This window comes from Vulpes lagopus, chromosome 4 (assembly GCF_018345385.1).
Source record: "Vulpes lagopus strain Blue_001 chromosome 4, ASM1834538v1, whole genome shotgun sequence".
Lineage (NCBI taxonomy): Eukaryota > Metazoa > Chordata > Mammalia > Carnivora > Canidae > Vulpes > Vulpes lagopus.
Window position 1 is genome coordinate 59,252,060 of NC_054827.1, and position 20,435 is coordinate 59,272,494.

The following is a 20,435-nucleotide window of genomic DNA, read 5'->3' on the forward strand; positions in this document are numbered from 1 at the left end:
GCCACAAAGTGCAGGCTCACACGGTCACACAGGTGCAGGTGCACACATAGTCACACAGGGGCAGGCTCACACGGTCACACAGGTGCAGGTGCACACACAGGGACACAGGTGCAGCACACAGGTAGTCACGCAGGGGCAGGTGCACATGTAGCCACAAGGTGCAGGGACACGGGCAGGTGCACACGTAGTCACACAGGGGCGGCTCACACGGTCACCCGGGCAGGCGCACACGCAGGGACACAGGTGCAGCACACGCAGACACACGTGCACACGGATGCACTTCCTCCCAACACAACAAATGCCTGTGCCACGGAGAATTTACCACGTTTATTATTTTATTATACTTTGAATAGAGACGATATCTGAAAAGCAGAGAAAATGACTATACAAAGGGCTTATAGAACACTCATTTACATACTGGGTATGTTCTTTACAACGTAAGAAAAGTAAAAATGCGCACTACTAAGGCAGCTGCGGAGACGTGAGGTCCGGCACGCCGGGGAGACCCGGGACCCCCCCGCGGTGACTTCCCGAGGCCGCGGGCTAACACTGGAGGAGCGCGGCTCCGGGCCGCCGGGCGGGCGGGCAGGACCCGGGCACGGCCCCGTGGTGAGCAGGTCTCGCGGCCTCCCTGGGACCGGGGCCCCTGCCCGGGGCAAAGCGTCCCCGCACCCGCGTGGGGGTGGGGCTCACCTCGGAGCCCTGTTCGTGGCTTCCTCTCGCTCGGTGTCACGCACGTGTAGCGCGGGGAGACACCTGTCGTACCGGCTCGTCGGGAATCGGGGATTGGGCTTCCCCGGCGGTGGAGGCGGAGCCCACTCCCTGATGCCTTGGCCGCCGGGGGCAGAGGCCACAGTGGGCCAGTCCACTTACAAGGCAAGGGAGGGCGGCTTCTGGCACGTTCTGGACACGGAGCAGCCGGGAAGCCCACACTCCCCTCGCTCTGGTTTCTAAGGGAGCCGCCTCTTCCATCACGGGAAGGCCGAGGGACCGGGCGGGCGGTCCAGGCCAAGCCGCGCACAAGGCGTCTCAGGAGGCGGCGCCCCTTGGGGATGCACCTCGGGTCCCGGAATCCCCAGGCGCCAGCGCCCCTGGGAGGGAGAAGGTCCGCGAAGACCAAGGCAAACATTTGGCACAGAAGTGAGGCACTTGCATCTGGGGCATCGGGGAGCGGGATGCCGGCCCGGCCACCCCGCGCTTCTGCGAGGTCGGGCGGGGGCAGCCCACGGGCCGGGGCCGCTCAGGAGGCCTCCCCGGGCCGCACGGGGTCCTCGGCAGGAAGAGTGCTCGGGACTCGGCTCCCAGCCCGGGGGACGGAGCCTCGCGACGGGCCTCCCCTCCTCCGCCGCGCAGTGGGCTGGGGACGTGGGGCCAACTGCTCAGGGGGCCAACTCTGCCCCCGGACCTGCCCCCCGAGAAGGGAGGGGGAGCGTCCACTGGCCTCTGGGGCCGTCCGGGGCCCCCCAGTGACCGGGGGCCTTCCTGGTCCTCGCAGCCATCACGCCGCCCCCCCACCCCGGGGCCCCAGCATCGCCGCGGGGAAGACAGGCCTGCCCCGGGGAGACGGGAGGACAGGCCTGTCCGTTGCCCAGGGCCACTGCGCAGCGGCTCCCACCGCCGCCGCCGTCGTGCAAGGGGCTCCCTGCAAGGCCCGCAGGCCCGGAGCGCAGCGTCCGCCCAGGGAGGCGTCAGTGAGCAGTCGTTGAGGGAAGGACAGCACACGGCCCGCCTGACCTCGTGTCTGTGAAGCCGGAGAGGAGCCGGCTTCTGTCCTGGGGCTGGAGCGTCAGGCTCACCAGCTGCCGCGGGGCGGGCGCCCGGGTCCCTGTCGCGGCTCCGGCTGGGGCGGGCAGCGGGGGGGCTCAGACCTTCTTAGGGGAGCCGATCATGACCTTCGACACAAAGTTGACAATGGCGCTGGCGGGCTGCTCCGGGTCGTGCTCCGCAAATAAGTGGCACACGTTGTCCGTGGCGCTGCCCTGCTTCCGGGCCACAAACCCGAAGACTCTGCGACAGGAAAGGTGGGCAGGTCAGCGCGGCGGCGAGTCCCGCAAGGCCCGGCGAGCTGCGAGCCCGTGTGCTGCCCCCGTGGGGAGAGCAGGTGCGTGGCCGCCCCCCGCCCGGTCCACCGCTGCCCGGGGCAGGTCCCCCCGAGCCGTCCGCCTCCCCTCCGGTGCGGGGACTGTGCTCCCGTCAGGGACGGCCAGGCAGGGCCACGTGGGGGCTGGACGCCCTCGCGCGCCCCAGGCACCTCAGTCTCAGACTACGGGCAAGTGAGGGAGCGCACCCGGCTCCGGAAGGTTCCGGGAGCACGGCTGGGGAGCCAGGGCTGGCTGTCAGGGCTCCCCCAGCGTCTGGGAAACACCAGCACCGGGTTCCCCACGCGTACGTATGCACGGGAAGACCTCCCGCCGCCCCGAGCTCGACGTGCCTGCGGCGCGCACCTGCCCCGGCCGTGCCATCCTCTCCACGCTCCCCGCCAAGCCGAAGGACTGGGCCTCCGGGGACGAGCCAGCAGGAGGGGAGCCTGGCCGGCCCTCCCCACGGGAGGCACCTTCATTCGTGCTCACGGCACGGCCCGCACCCGCCCGCGCGACACCCTCATTCCCTACGCGCCGCCCACTTCGGAAATCTGCGAGGAAACCCGCTTTGGGCGGAGATGGGGGGTGCCGGCGTCCCGGAGCCTTACCTAGAGCAGGGGCCGTCTGTGATCCACCTTGCAGGTGGGAAAAACAGAAAAAAAAGGAAGAGTTACGTGAGTCTGCACGTTCACAGGCAAAGGGCGCACAGACGCTGCCGACACACACGCTCGCTTACTTCCTGTCCTGCGGATCCAGCGCGCAGAAGATGACGCTGCTCACGGGGTAGTGTCTCCGAAAGAAGAGCCTGTCGGGACACGGGGAGGACACGCCCCTGTTAGGGGGCACGCGGGTGATGGGGACGCTCGGGCTGGGCGCCCCCGGGACGGGGTCCAGGCAGAAGCTGACTTGACTACTAGGCGCCTGCGGGCGGAGCTGTGGGCACGGCTGGGCGGACGGGCCGGTGCTGGGCTCGGGGCTGCGGGAGGAGCCGCCCCGCGGCGGAGACGGGCAGTCATGCCGTGCACCTGCCAGCCACGTGGGGTTGGGACCAGGCCCAGCAGCGCTGGCCGGCGCGGGACGGGAGCCCGGGAGCCCAGCCTCCCCGCCTTTGGTCCAAGGACCACCGAGCACATCCGGGGGCACGTGGCGCAGGTGCCGGGGCAGGCGGGCCGTGCTGGGGGGAGCGCTGGGAACTGGCCCTGCGCCCGCCTCCAGGTCGATGGTGGTCCGGCTCTCGCATGAACCACCCCGGGCTGTTTTGGTGATGAATTAAATAAAAACTCCATGCATCAAAGGACCCTGAGGTCGGGGGCTGCACGGGGCAGGAGCACCCAGGCCTCCGTCTCTGCTGCCCCTGCTTCTCCCTCTGCCTGGGTCTCTGCCTCTCTCTCTGTCTCTCATGGATAAATGAATAAAATCTTTAAAAACACAAAAACAAAAACTTATACACGTGTGCATGTGGTACTCAAAGGTCCAAACCTCTCTTTTTTTCTTTTACGGCCTTACTGACTCGTAAGAAAACCTCCGTGCCCACTGTCCACGGTTCAGGCGCGGCTCCCGGGAGGCCCCGAGGGACACATCCAGGACCACCTCTGGGCACACGCGTGTTGGCAGGCCTGAGCCCGGCGTGCCCGGGAGCCCCGCCCACAGCCCAGCGCCCAGCACACTCACTTCCTCTGGTTGTCCGTCAGGGTGATGCCCTGTGCCGACACCTTGAAGTGCACGACGGTGCACATGGGCGGCGGCTCCTGCACCAGGGTGAGGCTCAGCGCCTTCTGGACGGCTTGGTGGCCCGTGAGGGACTCCATCTCCACGGAGTTCAGGTACCACACGTTGCAGGCTGCGCGGCACACGGGGAGCGGTGTGTTAGGTGGAGGCAGAGCCCTCGGCCCCCCGATCCCCGAGGTGTGGACAGGGAGGGACCTGGGCCCCCCGGCAGCTGCATCCCCAGGGTGCGGAGCATGAGGCGGGGAGCGTGAGGGCCAGAGCCCTGCAGAACCGTCCTGCACGGAGACCTGGGAGGGGCGGCGCCCGGGAAGCTGCGGGGACGATGCACGACCCGTGTGGCCCGGAGCAGAGTCGGCCTCTCTGCTGGGGGTCACGGCCCCGCGCTGCCAGGGGCCGGGGGCTGCTCCTCCTGCAGGAAGGGAACCGCCGAGCGGGAACAGGGCTCGGCCAAAAGCCCAAGGCCCACTGAGCCTCGATCCCTGCAGCTCCCACAGGCCGGACGTGTGCGGTCGGGGTGACTGGACGCACGGGCTGCCTGCCGCCCGCTCCACGCAGGAGCCACCCAGCCCCGGGCGGAGCAGCCCATGCCCCCGCCCTGCAGGTCCCTGTGAGGGTCAGAGTCCCAGAAGCTCTGGGGTCTCCGAAGCCCCGGCTTCGGTGAGGAGGACCCGGGGCTGCACCGAGTGTCGGGAAAACGAGGCTCTTGATCCTGGGGCACCCCAGGGGCGTGTCAGCCGGGGTCTCGCGGGGCAAAGCCGCTGAGCCGACTCATGGAGCCACCAGAATGGGCCCAGCCGGAAAGGCCCAGAATGAAGGGAAAGAGGTTCCAGAAACCCTCCTGAGAGGGAAGCGGCTGGAAGCCGGCGGATGGGGCCCCCGCGAGTGTGCGCCCCGGGGCCCCCCACTTCCTCCACAGGACTCCGGCCCTAGACCCGCCACCTGCAGGGAGTCTCCTTGGAGACTAAGCTCCCTGAACCACGCTCCCTCACTCTCACCAAGAGCTCTGGACGGCACAGGGGACAGCGCACAGCACAGGCGCCGCCAGGCACCATCGAAGGAGACGTTCCCGCCCCAAACACAAGCACCTCCGTGTCCCCGAACCCCCGAGGGCATGCGCTTGTGGCATCTGGCTGCAGCGACACCTCACAGAGCACCTGGGCCCACCCACGCCTACCCCGTGCCCAGGAGGGCGCAGCGGCCTGGAGACCCCGAGACCCGTCCAGACGCCTCGCAGCCCCCGGGGGGCCAAGCATGTGGTGGTGCCTACGGGGAGCCCCCCGGGTACCAGGCGTGCTCAGCAAGACGTCTCCCTGGGGGTGCGCTGTGGCTCCTACCGCGAGGTCCTCAGCCGCAGCCCACGCCCACTGACAATGCCACGCATGCCCCGATGGCAGGTGCACCTTCCGCGGGTCACACCTGCGTGCCGCTGGCCCAGGTCGAGGCTCAAGGCAGAAGCAGAGATGCACCTGCCCCTTCCAGCTGGCCGCCCCTGTCCCGGGCGCTGAGGGCTGGGGTGCCCTGTGCTCCTGCCTGAACCGGAGGGCTCCTCCGGTGTCGTCTCGGGACAGAGCGTGTGGGCAGAGTCCTTTCGGGTGCGGCCGCCCGGGGTGTCAACCCCGACCGCCCTCCTGGACGACAACCTGGCGATCCTTATCGGGAGCAGCGGATGCGCCCGCACCTGGTGGCCCAAGAACACGCAGGAAGGAGATCTACAACTGCGACAGGCGAGCAACACAGAGGTGGGGCTGGGGACGCCCTGCACGGACCCGGCGGGGGAACAGGGAACGGTTCCACAGACCCACATGGACACCAGCGGCCAGCAAAGGGTGGCGGGGCCACGTGCACAGCGAGAGTCTTTTTCTTCTCCCCGTGGCCTCGCATCCGCAGCCGACGATGAACGTGGCCGAGCCTCCCGTGCTGGCCACCTCGCCATGTCCACCTTGGGAGCCGCATGCCGGGCACCGCCGGCCCGGACGGCAACCGTATGTCAGTCGCTTCTCAAGACCAGAGAAATGCCAGAGACTGACGGGGGAGCAGAAGCAGAAGCCACGGTCGTGCTGGGACCACGATAAAGAGCGCGTCTGCGTAGGAGCAGGAGCGGGAGGGTGTGATGTTGAGGTGGCTGTTCTGTTCCTGATTTCACGAGCGTTACTGTGATGCGTTTCCTAACACAAGAAAGGGAGCTCTGATCCGAGTGCAGCGAAACCCGCGGAGCAGGCCCGGGCTGGGTCTGCACCCCCACCCCGGGAAGGGACGGGCTGACGCCACCCAGACCCGGCGCCCCCACGACCCCACAGACGGCCTCTGGGTAAGGAAGGGGGGGCTCGCGGGAAGCTGGCTCCTACAGACAGAGCCTGAGGACGCAGGCCGGCCGTGGCCGCAGCACCTGCTCTCCCACCTGACGCGTGCTCCTGGTGGGGCGGCCACCCAGCGCTCGCAGCACAAAGCCCCAGGCCCCCGAGCCGCAGCCAGCCCTCCAGCCTCCGGCACCCTGGGTCCTAAGACACCAATGCAAAATCCAGACAAAGACGTCAAGCAAGGAGGTGGCCCCCCAAGGGGTGTTTGCAGTAACCGGGAGGCCGGGAACAAGCCGCACAAGCCGAGCAACTGCAAGGCGGACCGTCCCGCAGCCGCAGAAAATCGGGGGATGGGGGCGGTTCGTACTCCATGCGAGACTAGGAAAAGCATCCAGGGCTGTCTGGGAACCAGACCTCTGCGCAGTTCACTCTCCCTCTGAATTCCCTTTTTTCGATCTAAAGAACTCCTATTTTTATAAATGAAATACACGCCACAGCAGGGAAGGTCAAGGTCACATCCCTAACATTTCTGGGAAATGAGCCAACAGAGGTCTGGTCCTCCTTCTCAGGATGGAGCATCCCACTGCTGCAGGGCCCCCGGGGAAGAGGCCAGAGACACCGGGAGTCAGGGAGCCGGGCAGCCCATTGGGCTCGGCCCTGGGGCCGCCCACCGAACTCCCCCCGCCCCCGGGCGCTGCTTCCCCAGCTTGATGGACTCCACCCGGGACAAGTCGAGTCCCGGAAGTGAATGAGGACACTCATTCATTTAAAAAAAAAAAAAACATTTCCCTGAGGGGGATCGCCGGTGGGACAGTCTGACCGCCTTCCTGCACGCGTTGCAAGCCCTGCGGGGGCCCCAGGAGCTCTCTGCGGCTTTGTCCTCACTCCAGCCACGTCTCTGGGTCCTGATTCCACTCCTGGCCTTGCCACCCGTGAAGTCAGCTGCATGGGAATGTAACCCCCTCGAAGGGTCTTAGAAACACCAGGTTTTAAAGGGATGCGGGCTCCGCGGCGTCGTGTACAACCATGGACATAAGATTCCAGGACCCGCCTCAAGTCCCGGGAACTGACACTCGCCCCCAAAAAGCAAATGTGGGGCACCTGGGTGGCTCAGTGACTAAGCCTCCACCTTTGGCTCAGGGCATGACCCTGGGGTCCTGGGATCGAGGCCCGTGTCGGGCTCCCTGCAGGGAGCCTGCTTCTCCCTCTGCCTGTGTCTCTGCCTCTCATGAATAAATAAAATCTTTAAAAAAAAAAAAATCATCCAGCGTTACTGGACCTGCCACGTATTATCCAACAAGATTTAAAGTGTCCCTAAAAATGGTGTCAGAAATAAAAGCTTTAATGTATAAATATAGGAGCCATTAAGGTTCCTAATTACGATTAGTGAATCCACTGATCCATTTACGAATGGAGAATGGACATCTACCAGGAAAGCGTCTGATAACCATGAAGTCTAAGGAGAAACAGGACAGGCCACCTGTCCTAAGATGACGTTACGCCAAGTGCAGAGCCCGGAGGCGTGTGGGCTGCAGGAGAGACCCCGGGGGCCCCCAGCTGCGGCCCGCGCGGGGCAAGGGTGAGGCGCCAACACAGCAAAGGCCATTTCTCCACGTACGCGCAGCAGCAGGAAAACTACACCCTGTGTGAGTGACCCCATCACCGTCCTCGAGGCGGTTCTCAACATCTGATTCACTTGGTCTCTGCAGCCACACGGGACGGAGAGATCATCATCGCTACGACAGACTTGAACCCAGGACCGCCATAGCTGTGCTCCTCGTTTCGGAGCATCACACTCCAAGACGCTGCTGTTTGGGGCAAACCAGGTCACCTTCGTTTCGGACACACGGAATGTATCCCTCAAGGACGGTCTGAAAAGAGTCCGACACGGAATTACTTGATGTGAAAACCAGAGAGATGATGTTTAGCTGAGCAGCAGGTGTGATGACGGGGGCTCCACGGAGGAAAGCTGGGAGAGCAGAGGAATGCACGGCGTCCAGAGGAAGGAACCAGAGAAAAGGCGCACGGCGCACTCAGCTCCGACACGGAGCCACGGCCGAAGAGCGCACCACGGACACAAGCGGCAGAAAGGAGGAGACTCTGAAACCCCCTCCCCAGCGTTCCCGAGAGCAAGCGTCCACCACGGGGACCTCAGCTCCCCCACCACTGCAGAGTCGGGGGCTCTGACCGTGCCCATGGCCCTCTTCCACTGGAGCCACTGAACGCTGCAACCGCGACCAGGGCGGCTGTAATTACAGGACGGCGCAGGAAACAAGACTAATGCACAAGTCAATCCCTTTCCTAAAAAAAAATTAAAAAATAAAAAATCCCTTTCCTATCCACCGGCAGGGACAACAATCTGGAATTAAAAGTACAATTCAATAAAAAGAAAAAAAAAAGGATGATTCTAATTTATAAAGGAAGATTCAATTTATATTAGCAGCCCCAAAAGTGAGATACCTAGGTACGAATCTAATAAAATTATGTACTGGACGTATTTACAAGGAAAACTATAAAACTGGTGCAAAAATACAAAGTAAGTGGATAAATGAAGAGAGAGATTCCATGTTCATGGATAGGAAGCCTCAGTGTTGTCAAGATGTTGCTTCTCAAATGGATCTAGAGATTCGATACAATTGCAATAAAAATCCCCCAGCAGGTTATTTTGTGGATATTGACAAAGTGATTTCTAGAGTTTAGGACCAAGGACAGGGACGCGTGGGCGGCTCAGTGGTTTAGCACCTGCCTTTAGCTCAGGGCGTGACCCCGGGGTCCTGGGATCGAGTCCTGCGTCCTGCTCCCTGCAGGGAGTCTGCTGCTCCCTCTGCCTGTGTCTCTGCCCCTCTCTCTCTCTCCCTGTGTCTATCAAATAAATAAATCTTTAAAGAAAAAAAAAAAAAGAACGGGAAGATGAGCCATAGACTGGGAGAAAATATCTGCAAAAGACACATCTGATAGAGGACCAGTCTCTAAAATACACAAAGAACTCTTCAAATTAAGCAAGAGGAAAACCATCTCGCTAAAAAACAGGCCAAAGGAGGTACACGGGCGGCGGAGATGAAGACATGACCCACGTCTCACGTCATCCAGGAAGTGCAATTAAAACATCAATGGGACGCCGCTGCCCGCCTGTCAGAACGGCCAAAATCCAGAAGCGTCCTGACACGGGAGGTGCTGCAGACGTGGAGTGGCAGGGGCCCCCATCCACCGCCGGCGGGATTGCAAAACGGGGCGGCTGCTTTGCAGGACGGTGCTGGTTTCTTACAGAACGAAACCCACTCCTAGCAGAAGGTCCGGCGGGCGGACCCCAGGAGGGGAGCACCCCGTCCAGCTAGAACTCTGCTCACGGATGTGACAGCAGCTGAGCCATAACCCGCCAGAGGAAGGGTGCGCACACCGGGGTCCCCGCAAGGTAAGGTCCTTCAGCTCTGAGAAGGAGCTGCTGAGCCATGAGGAGGCTCGAAGGAGTCCCTAGCGCTAAGGGACAGGGATACCAACTGGACGACTCCAGCCGAAGCCATTGTAGGATTGGCGAAGTGTGTCGGCGTCGCCGGGAATGAACAGCCCCACGGTGAGCCCCAGGGGAGACGGCGGGCTGGGACGTGACGGCGTGAAGGCAGGTTCACAGACCCCAGCCAGCGGGTGCGCCCTCGGGGGGCGGGGACGCCGTGCCGGGGAGCGTCGTGCACCCACGGGCAGGGGACGCATGCGGAACCTCTGTTCCTTCCTTTCGATTTTGCTGCCAACCTACAACTGCTCTAAGGGATTTTAAAGTCCGGACGCCCGGCGGGGCTCAGCGCTTTAGCACCACCTTCCAGCTCAAGGCGTGACCCCAGGGCCCCAGGATCGAGTCCCGCATGGAGCCTGCTTCTCCCACTGCCCGGATCTCTCTCTGTGTCTCTCATGAATAAATAATAAATAAATAAAATCTTCAAAAAAATGTATAAAGTCTATCAGCTTGAAAGAGGGGTGCAGGCTAGCTCACCGCCTGGGGGTCCGCGTCACCCTGCGCTGCCGGCAGCAGGGGCGAAACCACCAGCTCTCGGAGTCAGGCCCTGAACGCTTCTGCGTCCTTGGCTGGAGGGCCCGGCCCCCACCTCCCAGCTCACGGCCTCCCCCCACACGGACCCAGGGCCTGACCCTCTTGCACGGCTTCAGTCTCATTCGGACGGGGGGTATCTCCAGCCCGGGGTTCCCGCTTCCGTCAGCCCACGCGAGCTGCCCCACCGGCTTCCCTGAGAGGGGAGGCCTCCAAAGCAGCAACCACGGAGCCCCAGCGACAAAGGAGGCTGTGTCACCGCCCCCCGTCGGCCCCGGAAACCGCGACCGGGCATCCCGAAGCATCCCGAAGCCAGCACTGACCTGCCCCTTGCTTCAGCAGCTCTGCGGCCGAGTTGGCCGCCGTCTGGGGAGACGTGTCCGCTACTTCCTCCAACGGATCTGCGGGAAGGAGCAAGAAAACGCCAACATTAGTCCGACTCATCAGAGGAGGATCTTCCCACCACGGTCAGACTCGTGCCCGGGATCCCAGGCAGTGACCCGCGCGGGTCTGAGGGGTCGGGGGGTGTCTCGGGGTGACAGCGCCCGGCCCGTGGACACCACATTCTGAGCAGGGGGCGGCGGGAGGTGACGTGGTCCAGTCACAGGCCTTTCTCGGCTCTCGGCGACAATTACCTCTATTGCTCGTTAATCACTATAGAATATAATACAATTACGTGAAATTACGGCTGCGTGGGAAGCTGGGAAATACAGCCAAATCGCATCGCTACGTGGCGGGTGCTTCTTCCCCGAATTATAGGTTATTTTCAAACCAGCCATTAAAAAAGGCAAAGAGAATGTTTGTCACTTAAGCTCAAAAAGAGCGACGTCTTGCTGACTCTGTAGAATTGTACAAATCAATGCAAATGGCCCCAAAGGGGCCTCCTGACGTGGGCACTTGCCAACCGGGGAAGCCGTTCAGAGCCCAGGACGCGACACCGGGGCTTCCTCCTGTCTGCTGAGTGTCGCCCCGCGGACTCCGGTCTGACTGCCCCGGTGAGTCCCTGTGGACCTGACACGCTGCACCCGACATGCCCACGGGGAGCCCGAGCGGCGCGGAGGACCCGACCGTGTACCTCTGTCTGGGATGAGCAGCTTGCAAGGCAAAGCCAGGGGCGTGATGGAATGCTGACACACCAAGGCCGTCAGGCTCCCTGCAAACGGGAGAACCACAGAGGGTTAGCACGGCCCGCGGACGGCCCCGCTCAGCCACGCACCCACGGCTATGTCTTCAGCAGCCACCGCCGCACGCCGGGACCCCGCGCAGAGCCTCCTGGAGCCGCGAGTCCGGCACAACAGCAAAGAGAGAAGCAGGGGCGCCGCGGGTGATTCTCAGCCAAGACCCGCAGGCACCAAGCCCGAGAGTCGGAGGCGGCCCACGTGCTGGCGCCCCCGAGGCCCCGCGGGTGCTCCCGGAGGCTGGGGGAAGGCTGGACGCCGGCGTGGGCCAGAACACGGACCGGGACCTCGCAGCCACTCACCGAAATAGGGCTCGTTGGGGCACCCTTTCAACCGCACTCCCTTTGGGGTACACTCGATCAGGAAGTGCCGCACAAGTTCGTTGGCCAGGTCGCCTGCTGTGGTGAGATTTAAAAGAAAAAAAAAGAGAGAGAATTTGAAAACGAGCGCACCGGTAGACGGGACAGGATGACTCGGCAGCTAAAGGGAGGGGACAAGAGCGGAGGCCCCGCGATGACGTGCCCAGAGGCGAGGCACGGGGTCCTGGGGAGAGGCCCCCCCGGCCCTGCAGGAACTCCCGGTGCGAGGACTGAGTTAGCAGCTGCACATGGGGCCGCGCCGTCTGGTGGCGTCCCTTCTTCACGGGACAGATGACAAGGATCGGGACACGGGGGATGCCCGAGGGTGAGCTGCAAGGGACTGGTCTTGACGGGAGGATGGGCAACACTGCAGCCCCCGTTGGCCCGCACAGCCGAAGAGGAGGTGCGTCCAGAGACCGCCCGACGGCACCCCGTCTGAGGGCAGGAGGGGACAAAAACCAGGAACAGAGGGAAAGAGGAGACGGTGCTGCGCCAGCGGGTCCCACAGTCCCCGCACGGTGCAGGCCTTCCGAGCCCGAGGTCACCCGACAGTAGGACCCGCCGCAGGGGGGTGTGGTCCCCGGCCCTGCCCGTGGGTGGCCCCCACTTGGTGTTCACGGACAACACAGGCCGCATCCCAGGGACGGGAGGTCAGACGCCACGGGAGGCAGCAGGGGACACAGCTGGGAAAGGAGCCCCACGCCTCCGCAGCTGTGGCAGGACAGGGATCCGCGTCTCCTGCGCTGGAGGGGACACACGTGTGCTCAGGTGACAGTGTCTTGGGGGGACGGCCGGCCGCCTGGCTACACCCATCGCTGCCCAGGCTCTGGTATCGGAGGTGGGATGCTGACTTGCTGGGCTCGTTCCTCCCAAACCTGTCCCCTGGATGGTGACGCCCCAAACGCAAACCCAGGCCCGGACGAGGACAGGCTGCCAGCTACGATCTCAGCCAGAGGACTCCGGCACGATGGGGCCGAGGCTGCTCCACACCCTCACCGCACGGCCAAGTCAAGGTCGGCCCCAGGGGTGGACGCGTGCTCCGAGGCAGGAGGGTGCACACGGCACCGCCCGCCTTCTGGAAGTGACAGTGCATGCGGGGATGACGTGGGCTTGGCGTTTCCACGCAGCCAAGGGCCGCCCGGAGTGCTCCACATGCCCGGCCCCGCTCTCCGCGCTGGGCCCCGTCCACAGATACAAGCGCTCCTGCACGGACGCCTGTCCTGCCACAACCCGCGTGCAGGGTCGGGGGAGCCCCTCACACAGGGCTTCAGGTGCCCCTTTCCAGGTCTGGCTGTGCACGAAGCTGATCGGCAGAGCCCCCCGCCCCCCTCGTGCTTCCAGATGACACCACCACCCAGCTCCGGCACCCCCAGGCCCGGCTTCCCGGAGAGCCCTGCGGCCGCACCTGGGGCTGCACCCCTCAACCGCCAAACCCCATGTCCCTGCAGGCGCAGCTCCGAGGCCACTTCCTCTCGGACATCGTGGACCCCGAGTCTGTGCTCGTCCAGAACCCCTGCTCCCAGCAAGCCCGGGGCCCATGCGGGGAGCCCGGGGCCTCCTCGTGCATCCCAATGTGGCGTTTTCACAAGCTGACTGCCGGTGGCCTGACACCAACCTCCCAACAGCATTTGCTCGCTTCGTGTCTTTGTGTCCCATTTTGGTATTTCTGGTGGCATTTCAAGTCTTCCCATTATTATTACAGTCATTACTGTGACCTGTGACCCGTGATCACGACAAGCGGGACGCTCAGATGGCCGCGAGCTTTCTCACCAGGGGTGTTTCTTCATTGAGGCGTGTGCGTTGTCTTTCCAGATGTAAGGCTGTTGCACTCAGTGGACCACGGTAGAGAGTAAACCTCATTTTCACACGCACCGGGAAGCCCGAAAGCTTTTCTGACGCACATCATTGCGATACGTGCTATTGCAATACGCGCACCTGCACTGCCTCCCAGGTGCGCCTGCCTCCACTCCCGGGAAAACCGTCAGCGAGGACAGAGCCGCGGGTGCAGCAGCCTTACCGGGAGAAGCAACAACTCTTACAATATGAGCAAAAAGCAGGTCACCGAACCGTACCTATCAGTTTCCTTATGTAAAGCTGAGAACGGGCCAAATCCTGAGGATTCGGACCCCCCGACTCTTCAGACTGAGCGATCTACTTCCTCTTCTGCACGTTTCGTCACGAGCACGACCACACGTGGAGGTCTGCGATGGCTCCGCAGCCCGGGAGGCAGCCTGGGGGCGGCCCCCACGCCCCTCCTGCGTGTCGCCGTCCCCCGTCCCACGACCCTGTGGGCACTGCAGCGACCCCAGACTGGGCTCCGTGAGGCCCCTGGGGCTGGGCCCAGGCCCTTCCAACGTCCTACTGTTGGTCCCTTCCCTGCCCACCATTTCTCCAAAAAAAATCCCTGGGTCTGGGTGCTGCGGGGCGGTATCTGGAAACCTGAACGTGTGAGCCACGTGCATCAACCGTCACTGCTCATCTCTGCGGCCCTGAGCACTGGAAGCGGATCTGAACGTGGGCGTCCGTGGTTTGGAAAAGTGCCTCATCTGTGGGCACTGGAAAGAGTCGGTGAGAAGGAATTTATTAGGCTCCCGGGGCCGACCGGGACGCAGCTGCCTCGGCCAAGATCGTTTCCATTGTTCCGGCAGCTGAACGAGGGGAGGCATCACCTGTTCGACGCAGTAAAGGAATAAAACTCACAAATAATTAACATTCTGGCTTGCTCAGGAACGGTGCCCAGTAGAACGCGCCGGGAAAAGAGAAATACTCAGAAGGAAACGTGAGCGGCCGCAACGTCTCACTGGCGTCAGCACAGGCCGCAGACGCTGTACGCGGGTCAGTGCACCTCGTCGGCTCCCGGGGCCCCTACCTTTCTTGTTGAGCTGCAGGACAGAAGGGGGAGGCGTGGCCACCTTCATGGCCAGGCCGTAGGCTCCTCGGAAGGAGTGGCTGTCCCTGACGATGAATGACCCAGGCTCCTTGTCCTTCAGCATGGCGATGGCTGCGGAGGGAAAGAGACACACGCACGGGTTTGCCGCGGTCCACGCGGCCCGTCCTCGCTCACAGCAGGCGTTTTTGCAAACTGGGTCAGAGGGAGCGGACCGGGGTCCCTTGCGGTGCAGGGCAGGGGTGTGAGGGGGGTCCTGTGATGACACATAGCTTTCAAGGGGGGCCCGACTGCAAGGATGCAGCGCAACACCCCCACCTTTGGTTCTCAACAGGCTCAGGCACGGTCCTGGCACCTGCCGGGCACACATGAGCCCCGTTCACCCCCACAGCACCCGTGAGGCACAGGCGAGGCCCTGCCGACCGCCCGGGAACCTGGCCCACCGGCCTGGGCGCCCAGATGCCTGGCAAGGCTCCCCCGTCCCTGCTGCAGCCCCCGCCCCACGTGGCGCCCCACGTGTGCGCTTCCAACGGGGCCGAAGGCAAGACGGAAGGGATGGGCCCAGATGCTCCTGGACGTTTCACATAAACCTCCTGATTCACCCCAGCAGACAGCATAAACGTGGGGCTTGCGGCTGGGCGGGGCGAGGCCAGGGCACTTGGCTAACCAGGAAATCCCTGCTGTCCACCCTCCCCCTCCACCCCCACCCCTGGCTCTGCGGGGACCACCTGGCGCTCAGCACCTGCCTCCCAGGCCCAGCCCCACCCGCCCCGCCCGCATCCTGGGCCAGAGGCTGGGCCCTCGCAGTCAGCGACCCCAGAGTCTTCTAGGACGTGGCACATGGCAGGCCCTTCTCAGACCATCCGGCTGGGCTCACGTCTCCCTCATGGGGATCCCAGAGCGGGAAGGGGACAAGGAGGGCGCTGCACGAGCTGCTGGGCACAGGCACAAAGGCCAATTCAGGGACTGGGCCACGGGCTCCCCGCCCCGGGCAAACATGACAATAGGCTCCTTGAGCTCAGGGGGAGAGAGGCACATTCTTACCATTTTTATGAGCTACTTAATTGACTAGAAGAATTCCAAGAGAGCGCTGCGGGGCAGGCCGCTTAACCCCTTCTCTCCAGGAAAGAACCCTCAGGACAGGACCTGGGCCATCCTCCTCCCTGCTCCGAGGCACGCTGGCCCCCGCCCCCCGCGTCCCGGCTCAACCCCCCCATCTCCCGACCCCACAAATCCTGCAGCAGGATGACGGCTGCTCCCCCAGGGGCTGCACCCCGCGGGGACCCCCTCCTGTTCGCTCTCTGGGAAGAGGCGGCCCCTGACTTATGTGCTCAGACACGCTCAAGACTTCAGGTGTCTGCCAGCTGGCCTGGGCGGATGCCGCACGGCAGGTGTGAGGCACACGGCTACGTCTGCCGGCACAGACGCCAGGGTGTGGGGCGGACCTCTGCCCTCCTGAGCCACATCAGGGCCGACGGGGACGGGGAGCAGCCTCCGGTGACAATCGGCTGCATCTCCCGCAGGGGTGGGCAAGAAGCGGGAGACTTGCCCTAAGTTTTCATCCCCGCCCCAGGTCGCGATCTGCCCCTGTACCTTGCTCTCGGGAGATATCCGCCTTGTACCAGAATTTGGACGTGTCTTGGACAAAGTTCACGGACACATGCTTATCACCTGGGTTATCTGCAAAAGAGAGCGTGAAAATACTCACTCTGGACGCTTTAGGGCGACCTCTCATCTCTCACGGAGCCCGGCGCTCAAAGTGCATCCCGGGGCGAGGATGCGGTGTCCCGGGGGAGCAGTGACCTCTCTAACCCTGTGGGAACCGGGGGCGCGGCAGGGGGCTGGTGAGCACAGGGCAGGGGCAGCAGAAGGCGCGGAGGGGAAGATGCCGACGGACAGGGACGGCCCTGGGCTTGGCTCTGGGGGCGCTGCCCAGAAACCCCAGCCCCCCCTTGCTGCCCACCACCCCCCGACGTGACAGGCCCCTACCTGGGGAAGGCGCTGCGGCCTCCAAGGCCTTGGGGAAGTCCGGGAGGACGTTGGGGAACGGGATGCTCATGGTGCTCCCGCTGTGGGGGCTGGAGAAGCCGCTGGAGGACGGGGAGGCCGAACCCGCAGACCGGTCCCCCTCCGAGGCTCGCTTCTTCTCGGGAAGGGGCGGCTGCCCAGGCAGGGTCAGGCTCTGGCCCGGCAGGACCGGGCTGTGGTGGCCGCCGTGCCCAGGCGTCCCCGTGAGAAAGCCGTGGGGCAGGAAGCCGTCGTCGGCAGCCGCCGCCGTCCCTGGGGTGCTGGGGGCCTGGGGCACTCCGTGGGAATTTGCCAGCAGGGCCCCTGGGTCCTCGCCGGGGGGAAGGCCGCCACCCACGGGGCCAGGGCCGAAGCTCAGGAAGGCCTGGCCACCTGGGGGGCCCAGGGCCTCGGGGGGCTCTGCCAGGGACGGCTGGTGGTTGTGGAAAGAGGCCTGGAGCTCCGTGGGTGGGAGGTGGGGCCGCCCGGGGCCGTCGGGGCCGGGGCTCAGGAGGCCTCCTGCCAGCCGGCCGCCCCCCAGCACAGCCAGCGTGGCTTTGGGGCTGCCGTCCACCCACAGGAGCTCGCCGGACGAAGGGCTGGTGGAGAGACAGAGCGATCAGGGCGCTGGCCCGGGAGACGCCCCAAGGTCAGCGCTCAGCCGCCGCCCGCCTCCCCCTTCCTCGCTCTTCACCTGGCGAAGGCCATTCCCCTCGTGGCCCCGTGCCGAGCGGCAGCCCGCACCCCCGGGCCCCTCCCTGCGATGCCCAGCACGCGGCTCGCTGCCGTGCTGCTCCTGGGAGTGCTCCCCGGTGCCCACCGTGGCCCTGCTTTACTCCGCCTCCTCCCCCAAGAGCCGACACGGGCGCCTGACTCGGTTTCCAATACTGACTAAGGGGTCCCAGTGGGAACATAAGGAGGTGGGGTGCCGGGATGGCTCGGCCAGTCGAGCGAGCGACCGTCTGACGCTTGGTCTTAGCTCGGGTCTTGATCTCAGGGTCGCGTGTGCAATATGTTCAAGCCCCGGGCTTGCCAACGTAGTAACACACGCACGTAGGTAACAATATGCTTAAAACGTAATATGTGTCACATCACAGATACAATGATACGAAAGTAGGGTTTGATTTAAAAAAAAGAGAGAGAGAGAACACGAGAAGTCAGCACCCCCACAATGGGGAGCTCCCACGTGGAGCATCCAACAGTCCCCCACGGCGAGGCGCCCAGGAAGCCGGCTACCGGCCGCGTGTCACACGCCTCCTGCCCCGGGAGCCGCCCTTACACGGGACCCTCCCCTTGTAAAGAGTAAGGGGGCGGCCGGCAGGTGTGCCTGGAGCGTGCCCCGTCCTTGCACACGGAAACCACTCGGGAGCCGCTCCTACTCTGGGCACGGGCAGCAGCCAGGGGCCGCCCCATCGCCGTCTGTGCCCCCTGCCCCCGCTGCACCCCTGCTCCCCCAGGCCCACCAACCGGGTGCCGCTGTGCTTGCCATGTTCCCGAGGGCGCCGGCATCTGCCCGCCTACCCCTCCGCCCAGCCAGGAGGGAGACCGAGCCATGGCCGGTCCTGCGCGCCCTGCTCCAGCCTCAGCTCAGAGCCCGCTGCCACAGAGGCCCGGTCCTTAGCTGGCCATGGTCCCCAGGGTGCATGGGGACTCTCAGGAGTTCTCACCCGCGATCACATTTCTGAGCGGCGACTGTTCTCAATGCACAGAGCAGCCGCGTGTCATCTGCTGGCCGAGCCCCCCCGCCCCCCGTCCCCACGCCCCGTCTGCGGGAGCCACGAGCGCTAACTCCCAGGGCCCGTGTCCCTACCTGTCCCGCCGCTGGGCGGGGCTGCTGCTGGAGATGGTGCAGGAGGCCGTGAACGCCCGCTGGAAGGCAGGTGCCGCTGGCGCGTCGGCCCGGAGCACTGTGGGTTTGGGCCCCACGGGGCTCCCGGACATCCCCACGGTGCGGTGCAGGACCTCAGGGCAGCCTCGGGGTTCTGCAGCGGGGAAAGCACAGCAGAGAGCGGCTTACAGGCCTAGAACGTTCGCCGCAGGCGAGGGCCCGATTCCACCCCGGGGCGGGGGGGGTCCCTCTGGCCAGGCCCGCTCCCCGAAGGCAGGACGCGCACACACGCCTGCTGCCAGCTACGGCACGTCAGGACAAGCGGACGGGCATCCTGCACGCTCGCGTCTGCAAGGACAAAGCAGGGAAGCACAGCGTCACCCACTGAAGACCAGCGTACGACGGGCCGGCCGTGGCCGTGCCGCAGGCCGCTTCTCCCGTGACGGGGCCGGGCCTTCGGCCCGCAGGCCAGCAGGAGACGCCGCACAGAGACAGCCCCGCTTTCCATTTAGAGCTTGCCTCGTCGGGGGCTGGGCGGGCGCTCTCCGGTCCTCGCCCCTGCAACGGGCACAGACCCTGGCCTGGCCCCTGTCGCCCTGGGCATGAAAGCCAAGCGCCACGGAAACCTCCAGTCTAACGCCAAGCCCACAGATTCCATCCAGCTCTGTACACTCCGCTGACAAAACCCCCATCCGCTTACGGTCCGGCATCACCATGAATCCTGCGTATTTTTTAAATCTTGCCTTTTTTTTTTCTTTTTAAACTTCCGCTTCAAGAACTGGGCACATCCATCAGGTCAATAAAAGAACGCTAAGAAACACTCGTTATTTTGCTTTCTGCCTTAAAACAAGGGAAGGTTGATAAAAGCATGACTGAGTCCCTAGGAATCCCACGTCACTCCAATTACTCATTTCCGGGAAAGGGGAGGCATGCGGGCGAGTCACACACCCCAGCCACAGACCCACTTGGCAGCACGTGGAGCCGAGCCTGGACCCAAGCCCGTGGGCAGGACTGTGAAATCCCAGTGATCTGCGGAGATAGAGACGGAGGTTCTGAGCTACCCGAGCAGCCGGGACACAGGGGAAGTGAAGAAACGTTCTGAGAACAGATCGGCCCGAAGGCCCTTCTGACTCCTCAGCTCAAGGGAAGGGACCAGATGTGTGGAGCCGAGACTGACGCAGCTGCTGAGGAGCCACGCGGTTAAGCAGGAGAGTTTTCCCGGGGGCTGGACAACAGCCTGGGAGCTCACGGCAGGCACAGACCTAGGATTCAAGCGGAGGCCCCTGCAGGCTACGCTGTGGGAATACCAGAGCCAGAAACAGATCGGCCCCACCCAGATCTGAGTGGTCTGCCCCGGAGAAACATCTCCCTCCTGAAGTTAACCTCACCCGCCAGAGCCTGCCTCTACCTATTATGGGTCAGTCGATCCATCCATCCACCTATCCATCCACTCATCTATCATCATTCCATCCACCCACCCACCTAACCATCCATCCATCAGTCTACCCACCTAACCATCCACCCACCCACCCATGTAACCATCTATTATCCATCTACCCATCCATCCACCCACCCAGCTAACCATCCATCCATCCATCCACTCACCTATCTAACCACCCACCCATCCATCCCCCCATCCCCTCACCTAACCACCCACCCACCCATGTAACCATCTATTATCCATGCATCCATCCACCCACCTAACCACCCATCTAACCATCCATCCACCCATCCATCCATCCACCTGTCTAACCATCCATCCATCCATCCATCCACCCACCTAACCACCCATCTAACCATCCATCCACCCATCCATCCATCCACCTGTCTAACCATCCATCCATCCATCCATCCATCCACCTAACCACCCACCCATCCACCCATCCACCCACCTAACCACCCACCCACCCACCCATCTAACCATCCATCCATCCATCCATCCATCCATCCATCCACCTAACCACCCACCCATCCACCCATCCACCCACCTAACCACCCACCCACCCACCCATCTAACCATCCATCCATCCA

General features: G+C 63.7%; 1 protein-coding gene across 3 annotated transcripts in view; it reads right to left on the reverse strand.

Moving 5' to 3' along the window:
- Positions 1 to 317: 317 nt before the first annotated feature.
- The window catches only part of TNS3 (tensin 3), a 138,556-nt gene continuing 118,438 nt past the window's right edge, over positions 318 to 20,435 (reverse strand). For all 3 annotated transcript variants that reach the window (XM_041753243.1, XM_041753244.1, XM_041753246.1), the window contains 11 exons: positions 18,387 to 18,558; positions 16,559 to 17,175; positions 16,163 to 16,249; positions 14,552 to 14,683; positions 11,626 to 11,721; positions 11,221 to 11,298; positions 10,469 to 10,546; positions 3,753 to 3,921; positions 2,818 to 2,886; positions 2,690 to 2,716; positions 318 to 2,007 (listed from right to left, as the gene is read on the reverse strand). In XM_041753243.1, coding sequence (XP_041609177.1) covers positions 1,863 to 2,007; positions 2,690 to 2,716; positions 2,818 to 2,886; positions 3,753 to 3,921; positions 10,469 to 10,546; positions 11,221 to 11,298; positions 11,626 to 11,721; positions 14,552 to 14,683; positions 16,163 to 16,249; positions 16,559 to 17,175; positions 18,387 to 18,558 — 1,670 coding nt within the window. In that variant the 3' untranslated portion in view covers positions 318 to 1,862. The remainder of the gene's footprint in view (positions 2,008 to 2,689; positions 2,717 to 2,817; positions 2,887 to 3,752; positions 3,922 to 10,468; positions 10,547 to 11,220; positions 11,299 to 11,625; positions 11,722 to 14,551; positions 14,684 to 16,162; positions 16,250 to 16,558; positions 17,176 to 18,386; positions 18,559 to 20,435) is intronic.